Source organism: Pomacea canaliculata, linkage group LG12 (genome assembly GCF_003073045.1).
Source record: "Pomacea canaliculata isolate SZHN2017 linkage group LG12, ASM307304v1, whole genome shotgun sequence".
NCBI classification, from domain to species: domain Eukaryota; kingdom Metazoa; phylum Mollusca; class Gastropoda; order Architaenioglossa; family Ampullariidae; genus Pomacea; species Pomacea canaliculata.
In genome coordinates this window covers 4,325,898-4,339,886 of record NC_037601.1, presented here as the reverse complement: position 1 = coordinate 4,339,886, position 13,989 = coordinate 4,325,898, and the positions used below count along the sequence as shown (strand labels likewise).

General features: G+C 41.7%; 1 protein-coding gene across 1 annotated transcript in view; it reads right to left on the bottom strand.

The window, feature by feature from the left end:
* The window catches only part of LOC112576946, an 81,349-nt gene that overhangs the window by 20,819 nt on the left and 46,541 nt on the right, over window positions 1-13,989 (bottom strand). Inside the window, exons 6-12 of the mRNA XM_025259829.1 lie at window positions 13,743-13,866; window positions 13,016-13,115; window positions 12,472-12,576; window positions 12,079-12,195; window positions 11,605-11,855; window positions 10,919-11,057; window positions 5,550-5,663 (exon numbers count right to left, since the gene is read on the bottom strand). Coding sequence (XP_025115614.1) covers window positions 5,550-5,663; window positions 10,919-11,057; window positions 11,605-11,855; window positions 12,079-12,195; window positions 12,472-12,576; window positions 13,016-13,115; window positions 13,743-13,866 — 950 coding nt within the window. The remainder of the gene's footprint in view (window positions 1-5,549; window positions 5,664-10,918; window positions 11,058-11,604; window positions 11,856-12,078; window positions 12,196-12,471; window positions 12,577-13,015; window positions 13,116-13,742; window positions 13,867-13,989) is intronic.

Sequence of the window (13,989 nt, the reverse complement as noted above, 5' to 3'; positions counted from 1 at the left end):
AGACACGACTGAAGGCAATGTCCGTTGATTCCACCCTTCCTCGAACTCGCTTCATGCCGCAAGTGCACGTGCTGCAGCCGAATGCCGGCGGATCAAAAAGGGGCCGCGGGTCCCCTCCTGCCACCCCTTGTTATGAGACAATAACGTCTGGCCCCTCGCCGACACGCCGCCTGCACAGGCCGTGCACTCCAGTCCCTAAGGATGGACAAACATGGCCGGGCACGGGCCGGCTTGCCACCTGCAGTCCGCACCGCGTTTCTTGGCCCGAGACTTGCTGCGAGTCTCACCACCACTCCCAGCGTCCATGCTGTTGTTGACGGTGCGGTTGTCCGACCTGTGCTTGTCAGCTGTTCACGAGTTAAACTGCTGTCGGTTGTTCACAGGTTCGCCGTCGTCAGCTGTTGGTGTGCTCAGGCCTGTCATTCAGTACCTTCGCCATGCACAGGTTCGTGTTGACCGGGTTTTGTCATCTCACAGGCGATTTGTCGACCTCCACCAACATCTATACGACATTGCTTTACTTCCGAGTTTCTGCCACCATAGCCGCAGGTAAATCTATCTCGGTGGTAGCTAGGGACAGGAAGCACAGGGACACCGCGATCAGCAGATGAGATACCTAGAGGCTTTACTCCCTGTTCTTTGCTTTCCTCCACCTGAATTCTAAGGGGCTACATTTGCAGACCGTAGAGAAATTAATCTCAAGGCAGACAAGCACCTTCTGGTCGGCTGATGCTGGACAGGCAGCGAAGTCCAGTCAAAGGTCGAGAGCCTCCCCCCACTCACACACACACACCCCGACACCTACGTGACATGCTGTCTCAGACTGCAATCTCATCCTTCTGTCACGTTGATCATGTCTGTCAATCTCTGAAATTCGATCACACAGTCCACTCACACCTCCATTTCCGAGCATGTCAGGGGGACGACAGACGATGGTTGGTTGAGTCTGACACCGTGCCAGCAACTAAGGCGACATCATGGCGAGGGAGAGTTTGACTACACTGAAAGATAAAAACAAAACAAAACAACCAGGCGATACAATAACACTGTCACTAGCAATATAAACCAGAATAAAGAAAAAAGGACAAGAAGTAATGTGCTTTTAAACAAGTGGGGTATGGCTCAAAAGGCCGCTTGCACCGACTGTCAGCATCGACTCGCCTACGTCTCCTCATCCCCCAGTCCTTGCCAGCAATGCGGAATTGTCCCTTGCGCCCAGGTTCACTACCTGCCCAGGTCCAGACTTGCCCCTAGACAGTCCTGAAATCCAAAATTTTCTAATCCAAGTTCTTTGCGTGTGCGCGAAGACAGAGGTGAAAGATTTCGGTCCTTCAGTGTGTGTTTGACCAGCATTTCGCGATGGACCTGTTCCACTTGGCAAAGAGAGTGGGACTGCGTTTTGAAAAAAAAAAAAAAAAAGATAATCGTCCTCGTCACCTCATCTCCGCCTCCTAATAATAAAAAAGGCCAAGAAGCTATATTTCTTGCAGATTGATCAATGAAGCTAGGGACGGAGGGACAGTAAAATTTACTCTCCGTCTCTAGAGTCATTGATCCTTATTGTAATAACTATTAATATTATAATTACATCTTACATTCCGATAAGGCACCAACGAAAGTTACAGGTTGTAACATGCCAGGCAGTACGATAAGTGACACACGTGTGAGCATTTGCGCATATGCATACCTGAGAGTGAGTGAAAGAAAAAGACCTCAAGGTAAATGTATTACTGTTGCTTATGACGATGATGAAAAATTAAAGGTAAAATTTAGAGAGGCCAGTGAACTATTGTGCGGTTTGGCATGTCAAAAGACCAGCCCTCTCCTACTGGCGCCATTCGCTTTCTCTAAAATACAAATCAGGTAACAAGGTACCGAATGCCTAGTCAGCCAGGTTACGCAGGTGTCAATCGTGCAGTAGGTAGACAAAGAGTTTATTTTTGGAAGTGACTCGCCATTAGTGAGTATTAACTTTGGGATTCAAAGTCGAGTACGATAACCACAAGGTTACGAAGTCTCTCACAACTCTCTGCCCTCGCGTGACATCGACTATAAGACAGATGAAAACAACAATAAGGCAGAAAGAAAAAAAAGCAAATAAAAAAATAAAGGAAAGGGTGAGAACACAGACCAAGCAACCCAACTTTCGGGGATGGCGGTACAGACACTATGTACTGAAAGAAACCGTTTTCCCGTCTTCCAGAATGGACGATAAACCTCTGTAAATACAAGACTTCTGAGGATACATATGAACGTAAAGTCCCTTGCTGCTTCTTGTCGGACTTTGCTAAAGGTCTTTCCAAACAAAATACAACAGCAGCTTACTCGCGTTAGTGCAACGGAAACCGCGGTTTTACCGGCGCCTGTCCGCCTTCCTGTCACTTCATTATCTATGCTCTAAGTGTTTGCGGCTGCTTCCGTCTACGCCCTGTGTAAAACGCGTGGAAAAAATCCCCTCCCTGCTCGCAGGACCGTGTTTGTGGATTATAACGGTCCATGGGTTCTATAATTAGATTTTTACCTGAGGGGGTGTTTTTTCATAAATCTGTCGACAAACCCTCTTAAATGAGTTATCTTGTTGAGCTCGTAGCAAACAAGCAAATTTTTGCAGTCTACTGAGGACGGCTGAGTAAGCTTCAGTGTATACCCGTATTTCGCATCTTCCTCCTGTTCCATAATCTGTTTTGTCTTCTTCATAGTCACGACACCAAAGCTGCTAGAATATTTCACACTAAATCACATTTTCTTTGCCGTCAGGGAAACCTCTCGCATCCCTTTTCTTATTTCCTAAGCTGCCTCGTCTCCTTCAATGTCTGGAAAACAAATCTGCTAGTATATTTCATACTCAATGAAATTGTCTTCACCAAGGAAACTATCTAACACATGATGACAGTTTTCAAGAAAGCATCCCGAATTTTAAATTCAGTTAAGGAGACCCAAACGCAAAGACTGATATATCCAATGCTAGAAAACTTTTGAAGTCTGTCAGCTTTAATTTACAGAACAAATAATTTCTATTTACCACTAGATTATTCATGCTCATTTTAATTGAAAATATGGTCAGATTATCTTTATTTAGGAAGAATAATCATACTGTGATGTTAAAGCTTAAACTTTTTTTTTTGAAACTGAGAACAGGTGACACGACTTTCTTCCCTGAAGTATGTGAAGGACAAGTGTCCCTCTTCCTGTCTTGAACAATACCAAACATTGACTATGGCGTTTTCTCTCCTTTATGTGTAGCCAAGGCTCGCTTCTTGTTTGTAAGCTGGCTTTTTCAGTCCAACAACTTCCACAAGCTAGGGTCAGGTGTGAATGCTGGCTCACACTACTTTCTTTGGAAGCATCCCAGCTGTTACTGTCGCCCTTCCTGCTAGTTATCTTTCCCTGAGGTTCATGAAATGTTTCACTACCTATAGCGCCGTTGTTTGTAATGTGATCGTTTATAGATAATAAATTAAAAATAACTTTAGTCAACAGCTCTTTGAAAACAATGAAAAGGAAGATATTAAAGTATAAAAGGACAAAAAGTAATTGTTTCTTCAGACATAATGAGGAATAATCAAACTAAAAAGCAGCATGAATAATCTCAACGAGAGATGACAGACTGGTGACACACGGGCTGTAAATCTTGTAGTAAATAGAAAAGTCCAATATCATTGTCTTCAGGAACGGCGGCCATTTTACATGCAAAGATGGACATGTAACGGTATGTCCAGTTAAAGCAGTGAACCCTTAGAAATATCTTGGTTTATTCTTTATGACTAGATGGTCACTGAAAAGAACAATCAACAAAAGCTAAACCAGGTGTCGTTCAAACACATTTGGGAAAATTGTGGGTAGCAATCCGAAATTTCTGTTCAAACTTTTTTGACAGGGCTCTGGGCTGGAACCCACAGGGCAGGCGCAGGGTTGGGAGACCCAGACAGACATGGAAGAGATCGGTCACAGCGAAGCGGAGGCAGCTGGCATGACATGGTCCCAACTGGAGAGGGACGACCAGAACCGGGTCCGATGGCGGGGTGTAGTTGATTCCTTAAGCTCCACTAGGGGTGATTAGGAACAAGAGAAGGAAGTTGTTATATGCATTTAAAATGTAATGTAGCTTATAATTCTGCTTGCCACTTCAAACGGCTATTTGAGGCAATAAGTGAAAATGCTTAATTACACTGTATTATTACTGACATCGATGCTGCATTATGATATACTATAGTCATACTGTAGTGATACTGTATGCTATAGTCATTAGGCTCCATGTTATTGTACCAGCTATGTTCATCATGTGATCATGTGAATGTTGAGGCCACGTGGCTTGAGTCGACAACACAGTTGTTTGTTCTCTCTCTCTCTCAACAAAATAAACATCCGTAAATTGCATGCCGGTCTTCGTTATTATGTAACAACGGCGGTATATTTTGGGTAACTATAGCAACGTGCTAATACACAAGTACGACCGAAGCCTCACTAGGCAGCGCTACTTACGTCTGGCAGCAGAATGAACAGTCCGCTGTGGAATCGATTCCGCCGATTCTATGCGTCCATCTACCAACACACCGAGTGCATTTCTAGCCGTTGGTAAGCCCACCCCAGACTTCTTGCACGTTTCAAGAGCAGCAGCAGAGTATCGATCTCGCCAGAAGAAGATGAGGACAGTCTCGCTACCTCGCTTGCTTTGGGGAGGGTAGCTGGCAAAACAAATCGCCTTCGTCTCCGCGTCTCTCAGGCGCGCGTGCGTACGTTCGATACCCTTGGGTGATGATACCTGTTGCTAGCCTCTCAGCTTGATGATGAACGCACGTTCGATACCCGGGCTGATACCTGTTGCCAGCCTCGCGGCTTGTGGTCATGATGAACGACGCGCACGCGTGAGGCCTGACAAGGAAGGTGTGTGTGTGGGGGGGGATCGCTTACTGGCCACTTGCGCAAGTCCACGAATTTGAAGCGAAATGATGTGCGTTGATCAGGCAACAAGAAGGATGGACTTGAAAGATAATGTGATACAATAAAATTTTTCTTTGTCGATGATGATCACGGCGAAGACTAAAAGTGTGTGTGTGAGAGAGAGAAGACTGGGAGAGATTGATGAAGGTGTAAAGAGGTTGGGGTTGCGAAGCTTTCTGCGAGTAGGCCCTGACCTCTCTCTACCATCTCTATCTTACATTTGCAAAATAAAGCCTTCATTCAACAAGATGTATCTCAAAACAAAGTGTTATTGGCACTCAGAGCAAATTGCTAAACATTTGTGTCTTCTTGCTGGCTGCTTCATTAGGTCTCACAAGGATTGATTGGGTAAGGCAGCGAGGGAGGAGAAGAGATGGGCATCACCCTCACGTAAAGTGAGGTCCGTAATTCCTTATTCCTTTATATACAGGACAATAATTTTAAGAGTTTTATTTTTGTATATTTGTATATTTTTGCCTATGTATTCTACTGCATGTGCAATAGGTAAGGATGTGGAGGCGTACACACACAGAGAGAAACATTTGTAAATACACACATCGGGTATTTTGTACAGAGTTATTCCTACTTTTCTACTTACCATTGGCTGCGAAATAGAGCTTCTCAAAGTCTTTCTGCTGACTACGGACGCTCTTCAAGTTGTCGGCAGTGACAGTGTGACGAGTCAGCATAACTTGCCCATCTTCTCGGAGCCAGCTCAGCACCTGTGCAACACAGAAAACCCACTTGCTGCTTCAGATTCCAGCCAGACAGCTTTAAGTGTTTAAAAAAAATGAAGTTATTAAACCTCTTGTATGCTAACTCTTTCTTCGTCTCTCTTCTTCTCTCCCCTGCCCATGTTTAAAAATAGGTTATTTACCGGACGGGAAATGGGCACTCGCTAGAAAAACAGGAAGCGGTCGTTAAGTAATAACGATCATTTGGATGACTGGCCATCATTCTTAAAAAATATGGCAGGTTGGTCACAGTTCCCCGCGTGTCAGTGGATAACAGAAACACAATCCAGCTGAAATGTTCTATTGGATTTGTGCACTTCACTTGATTATTAAACTCCACTGCTTGGGATATGGGTCTTGCCACAGGATGTGTGGTCTTACAGAGGAGTATGCACGCACGCACACGCTCACATCAACAGGCTTACAATAGCGACATCGAAATGCTGAAGACGAATTACTGAGTTCTTCCGGAAAGATCTGCCCCCATTCAGTGATAATGAAGCCATTTATAATCCTGCCCACACTTCAGCTGTATGGCAACTATAAATAGGTTTATAATTCAGGTCCGAGACAATTTACACAAAGTAAACGTTAGTCGCGAAAATAAAGTAAATAAAGGTTGGTTGATTGTGTTGAAAATGAGCTCAGTCCTGTAACAGGCACAACCAGAGGCAAATTACTGTGAAAGGCGGAAATCTGAACGACAGCCCCCAGTGTTCTCCCTGTTTTACATCTATGCCGCCTCCTGACTGCCCAACTAAATGATGAGACATCGGCGTCTACCCAAACACTACAGCAAAACTACCTCCTATCCACCAATCAAAAAAAAAAAAAAAAAAAAAAAGAGGAGGTCGTCTTTGGGTAAACTGTGAAAAACCTCCTCCACCCCAAACTATATGCAGATATGACTCGGCTGATCAAAAAGATATCTTGCCCGTAAGTTTAATAACAATGCAAATCCTGTAACAATACAACGAAGGAAAGAACGGAAGAAAGAAAAACCCAAGTAAATTTAAACCACACATCTAATACTCAAACACCAACACAACCAACACATTTTTTAAAAATCTCTATACATGACAGATGGGGGTAAAGAGGTGGTTGGCATTCACAAGTCAATACTGGGTAAGTCTGTAGACACGGAACTCCAAAGCCTCGTTCTGAAAATGTTTGGAAATGAACGTAAAGACGAGAGGGACACTGAACTGTGAGTGACGCAGGGCCGAGAATGCCAAGGTCTTCCACGGAATCCTTTATGGGCTGATCTAGACAGCAGGTAATCCCCACCAGGTGTACCAGGGGAGATGACAAAGCCGCCTTCTCGCATCTTCCTACGTATATAAGCAAGTCTTCCACAGAGGCTTAAAGGTCAAGCCAAAGGGCTACAGGGTCATCGTAACTTCACTTCATCGACCTTCCACCCCTATCCCCCTTTTCCCCTTCAGAAACCGAGAGGTCAGTGAATCCGTAACATCTACTTGCGACAAGCTATTTCACGGTATACTATCACACACACTCTTGTATGATACCGCATCTTGTCTCTTTGCTAAGACACTTTTTAATCTGTTAACTGGTTAAAAGTGAAAGAACGATCGACATGGATAAAAGTCAAACATTCCTCCATATTCGGGTGAGAATTGTCTTTTTTAAGGAACGGGTCAATAATGGACAGTATGATCTAATCATTATAGCTGCCCGGTTGCATGCAAATGTTTGGGTGAGTATCAAAATTCTGCGGCTACCACAGCTGTGTCGAGGAAGTGAGCACTTAAACCCCCCCAAAAAAAAAAAAAAAAAAAAAATGTAGTTCACTGCTAGACCACAAGATAGACAAACACAATGAAGCCTTCTTAGGAAGCAGCTTCCTATACCGCGCTTGATCACCTTAATGATCATCTCTCAAGCCCAGGTACTTCGCTCAACTAGAGTGTGGATTAAACAAGCTAGAAGTTGTAACAAACTCGACTGTACCGTCAAATGAACAATGACAGGGACTGCAACTCCGACAAAATAAACGACAGAGCGAGCACAAAAAACAAACAAAAAAAAAAAAAACCCCGCACAAAATGACAAGACTGTATAGAATCTCCTCCCTACAACCACAACGGAATATACAGTAACGATGGTTACACACAACAATTTTGGTGAACATGCTAAATGTCTCTCAAAGGTTTATAAGATTAGGCGGACAGACAGACACAAAAGTTTAACAACTCAAATCTCTCGTACGGCAAGGCGACAAAGACACAGTAACCGAGCTAGCCCATACTTGCCTTTCCGAACAATAGGTTTTGTTTCAACACACACAGACTGAGCTCCTCTAGAAGACAGTTCCTTTGCGGTGAGGCTTTACCTTGAACTTCTAGATTTCTGTTTAGCTTCTTTACATGCATTCCTTAAAAATGGGCTTGCATGGCGAACATTTAACTCGCATGATGAAGGCTCTCCACCAAAGACCCAAGTGCGTCTGCGAATCCTCCCCCTCCGCGTTCTTTATAAACACCGCAACAAAGTGACAGTGTAACATCACTCGCTACTCCAATAGAAGAAAAGAAACAAATCAAACAGAAGACTACCCTCGTCAGATTTGAATGTATAGACATAGCAACGATTCATCCACAAATCAAACTCCTCCGCGATATTTTCAAATTTAAAGTTTGAAAAACCACCGTTGCCACTACAAAACACGTTTGGACGCACAAAGTAGGTCTGGCAATCAAAAGAGATAGGTAAATCGTCTAAAGGAGCAATGGAGAGTGGAAGAGTCCGGGGTTAAATGTCATCGCCATGAAACACGGCGGCGAATACGAGAAGTGAAGAATCCTCTCTGCACACTGCCGCTTTTATCTGCTTGCAGAAGGCGTCTGGAACATGGCGGATGCCAGCATCGTTCCAAATGGATTTAAAAAAAATCTTTATCTCCAGGAACTCGGCTCGCCAGAGGAAAAAAGACACAGAAATAGAAACAAATGTTCTTAAAATGTAACAGCCGACAAGAAGCACGTTTATCCATTGCATTCGTCCGCAAACGCACGTACGCATGCACTATCAAAATGGAAATTCATATAATAGTCTATAGTTTTGTCTCATCGTCTGTAACAAAAGACAATAAAAAGGAGGAGAGAAGTATCGGGGAAGGGTAGAGATGGTGGGGTGGAGGGCAAAACGATGAAGGATTGACGAGGGTGGAGAGGGGCGGGATAAGGGCTAGTGTGGAGGCGCTATGAGTGCAAGCAGACGTCACACACGAGCAGTACCACTGAAACGGTCTGAAATAGGGTCGACGTCTGCCCTATTCTCATGCTGTCTCGATCGCAACGGAAAAATTGCAAGTTTGGGAAACGGTTCTTTGACCCAAGTCCTCTGTCTCTCTTGGTTCACGTCGCTACAACGTCGCCCTGCGGCTGAGGGTGAGAGGTAACGACGTAACGGCTTGTAACTGCTATGGCTTTAATGGTCTGCGCAATTTAAAGGGACGAGCAACTCAAATGGTAAGCTGGGCTTCTGTGATAGACACAGACGTTCTGAATCATGTCTGGTTAACATTTCGGGTTGCTAAACGATTGTTTACTTAAAATCATCTCACTTTTTCGGGAAAGAAAAACAAACCGTAGTCCCTGATGCAACACCCACTGAACAAGAAACTGTGTCCACCTGAGTAGTGTCAGCAGCGGCCCCATCTGACAAATTTTCATCACTGTGCATTTTTCATCACTGTACAATCTCCAAATCCAGGATGCCAGTGTTTTAATGACCACTCACTCATCTCTCCCACGTGACTGACAACTCCTGTACAGACAGTTCAGAAAAGTCACTAAACATGGCGGATTTGAACCGCCTACGGCCTGTGTTTTAGACGTGATTGTGTTTGAATAATGGCTGATTTATCAGAAGTAGGACAGCTAAGTTCATAAGAGTAGGGCGGTTACAAAGTATGAAGATCTTGATGTCTAGGCCTTTCAACGTGTAACCGAGCAAGTAATTAAGGGACGAGGGGAAGCGAAATGGTGTTAGGAATCTTGTCTTCTGCAACCACAACTCTTACAAAGTATGAAAAGCGGAAACTAACCCCGGTAAATGATTTACGATATTTGTTCACCATGCATATTTGTCTTTCAAATCAGTTATCAGTTAACGTATCCTCCTCTCCTAGCCTACTTCAACACACAGCACAAACATGCCACAAGCTATCATTGATAAATGATTTCCTTATTCTCTCATAGACAAACAGATCTAAGCAAGAGACCCCCTTGGCTTTACAAACACTTCCGAGCATAAGTACCACTCCAAGGCCACCTTAAAAAAAAAAAAAAACAAAAACAGAAAGACTGACCAGTTAAAGCAGCACCACGTTGTGCGACTATTAAACATACTTGTTAGTCCAACCTACGCTCGTAAACACTTTTAGTAAAGCTCTCGTTTTCAACGAACAATGAATTCACCTGCGATGGTTTTGCCTGTGATCGAGTTTAAAGGACCTGGCTTACCGCTGAAGCTGCCAACAGCAAGAGATAAAGCACGCAAGGAAGACGAAAGACCACCTGGCTAATCACTGACGGCAAACCACGCGCCATTTGTTAACTTTCTTGGCGAGAAAAGTGTTGGTTTTTGCAATGCTCTCCACCCCTACTTTTTCATAATGATAAGACATGCTGGCGTCCAAAGTCTAGATAGGCCTCCTGTGCTCTACCGCAAGTAAGGCAAGTCACAGGTGCAAAGTGTACTAGTCTGTAAGTCATACTGTTCAAACTACTGCTTCAATGAATAAGAACTGAGGGTAATATATTTGAGTTTAATTGGAATACAACTTGTGCGTGTGTTGCAGCATCATATACTTCATATATCTGATAAAACATGTTACATACCATACAAATTACAGGTGTATTTTGGCCTATCATGGACGTATATCTCTGTTCGTGGGACTATCGATAAAGCGCAAGGTAGACTACTGATAAAAATAAAGAATTGATAAGTTGCTTCCCTTGTATTGCCAGCGTTACAGCCTTTGGACGCATTTGTCTTACAAGTTTCTTATAATTATAAAATCTGTGCATTAAACCAAAAATATCAGCAGCAGACCATTGAATTCCAATCCCTTTTCTTGATTCAAAAAGTAAATAAAACCAAACCAGGACGAGATGGAGCCTACTAGGAAAACTCGCTAGGTGCACGAATTACCTGAGAAATAATTTTGTGCAAAGTGCTATTAAAATATTGGGCTAACAGCACAAATGACCTCTCACCTTTTCACACTCTTCCTCAAAACCTCGAAGCTGGAGACACTGCTCCAGCCGATTCAGTCGCTTGTCTGCCAGACAAGCTAACTGGGTCATGGTGTCCTGCAGTTCCTGGTAGAGACTGGTTACCTTTTCTAAAGCATCCCTGCACACACCACGCTATTCTGTTAACAATAGTGGCTTAAATATAATTGTCTATGTCTTCATCAAAGCATCAATGGGTTGTGATCTCAACTCTCCAACATAAAATCGTTTTCAGACTGGAACTGAAATTCACAGAGGATGCCTATGGAGATTTAAAATTATTTAAAATTTTTAAATTATTATTATTTAAAACTTGCATCCCTTTGATGATAATGGGATATTATCCAGTAATCAAAAAGCAAAAATAAGATGGAGGTTTACTGTGGACAAAACAAAGAGTTCAACCATGGTTCTTATGGCCATGTGTAGGTGATTACACAGTTTACAGCAACATCAATCATGTTACGAAAAAATAAACAAACTCAAGAGTGCTGAAAAAAATGAATTTAGAAAAACTATTGCAAATACTTATAAAAGTGAGCTCTAAAAATCGCCTTTTTTAATATATTTAGACAAAAGCATTTGTCCTCTTATTTATTAAGATTACTCAACCATCTTTATAGAACATAGACATAACTGTGTGGTACAGCTGTTAAGCAAATATCTACCTGTAGTCCTCAGAATGACAACAGCTACTCTCATCACGCCTGAGAGAGCTCATGATAGCTTCCCCATCATTTTCAATGGCAAGGAGTCTTGAATCATTAAAGGCAGACTTGACGGAAGCCTCATGGCGCTCAATGATTTGACGTGTCTTGTGGGTGCTGCAAGGCAGGACATCAGAACTAGCCAATTCCTGCATGACCTCCACCAAAAACTGCGCCACAGCACAGCAGTTTCTCAGGAAGGGTTCCAGTTTCTTAAACAGAAAATGTCTGGTGTTTATGACCAAAATAAAAAGTTTTCTGTTCAAAAGTTAATGAGCAGCCAAGTCTCTGTGAACAAATTGTTTTTCTAATATGTGAAGACTTTCACAAGCCAGCAGGCAATGATGTGCTGTCTTAAAAATATATTTAAAAGACAATAATATGAAAGAAATGAGGAACAAGATACATAATGTAGCTTTCATATTGCAAGCTTACCACACGAAATCGCACCCACTCTTCATGACTGTAAGGAAAAGTGCCATCCAGCGCAGGAGGTAGTTGGTCCAGACTGATAATCTTGAGCAGGAGTTCTTGTGACAGCAGGAAGTTTAACTTTCAGTGGAAGAAAAAATGTAGCTTACATTAATTTTAAATACCTCACGTGATGATACAAACATAATGTTTTACTGTGCCTTCTAATTTAAACAAAATATCATTGACTTGAAAAATAAATCTAAGACGTTAATGCACACAGAAATAAATGTTCCACCATTCCTTAATGTAAGTTCAAGGTTAGTGAAACATTTAGAAATGACACAATCAATGAATATAAACAAACGACAATTAAAAGAATGTGTACGGGCCACAAATATAAGAATGTATACTTACACAGAGCCCAGAATGGGGATCGTAGACCGGTGACTTCAGCACTAGAGATTGGGTAGGTTTGTCTGTTATGATATGAATCACAGCTACCTTGTTTGGAACGTTATCCTGCATGACAGAAATATTGTCATTTATTTTCTTTTGCTTCAGCCTTTTCATCACAAGTTTTCTAATTCATTTAGGATTTATTTTGGTCCATTAGTTCCTAACTTGCAGAGAACCAGACTATTCAGTTTTCCATACCTTACATTTTAAACTTTTCTCTTGCACAATAACTGAATCCATCTAGCTTGAAACAATTTTATTTCATTTTTAATGAGACTTTATCATCTGGTCCTAATGTAACTTTTCTGCCACAAGCAGACATTCAGATTTTGAGGCTGTAGCAACACATTAAGGATGTAGAATTAAAGCTATTTCCCCATATCTATTAATAAAAGCTGGTTGAAGCTATTTTCTACTAATTGCACAAATAAATGATAAGACATATACAGAAAAGGTAGCCAAATAGAGAAGAACACAGCTCTTAAGGATGGATATAAATTACCTTAAATAAATAAAGTGATTCCAGCAGAATGTTTACAGTTGATGATGTAGCACCATGAATGTCCACTACAATAGTTATTCCTTGAGAAACTATTTCTCTCCTGTTAAATGGTATTCATACAAAATAGCAATAAATATATTAAAAAAACACAAAAGCATCAAGTATACGATATATAAGTATATATATTAAACAACTAGAATAATTTATTTTCTTTAAACACAATTTATGTTATTCTGAAAAAAATAAAAACAATCTTGGTTAATATTCTAGGTAAAAGTGCAAAGAAGCCTAGTATTCCTCTGTGTTAGGTCTGTTTGCCTCTGATACTTATCAAGAGTTGAGGTACTCAGATTCCTTTAACAGTTTTGTTATCAATTTCCTGTATGAACACGATGCTCTTGCATGAGGAGAAGGTTAAATGCAAATACCACAAACATCTTTAATGGATCACAGATATTAGATTTGTTTTAATAAATTACATCTTTGTTATGTTAATATATAAAGAGATAAATAATGAGTTAACTGAAGGTCACATAAAAAGGCCATACTTCAAGGTAAACGCTAAACCTTTTTATTTTTTAAATAGAAAATGCTTTCTGGTGAATAAAATAGAAGTTTCAGCAATGTGTAATTAATATGATCCTTGGAAGCTATCAGAAATGTTCTTTATAATAACAACTACACTAACACATAATGATATGAGAGAATACAAGACAAAGTTACAAACCTTGGTATTGAATGATAGTACATGAGAAGGCGAGCAAGTTCTGTGCTGACAATCTGTCGGTTGTGCCAGAGGGTGCTACAGGTAAAGATGAAGATAACACGCTTTCCTGTCACATCAATGCTACCTGAAAGATATTCCAGTGCTTTTAAAATTAATCCATGATCAATGCAGATTTTCTTTCTTTCTCTTCAAGCCATTCTCTTTCTCTCTTGCTTTTGTGCTGCAGCTAACTGATAAAGATAAGAGA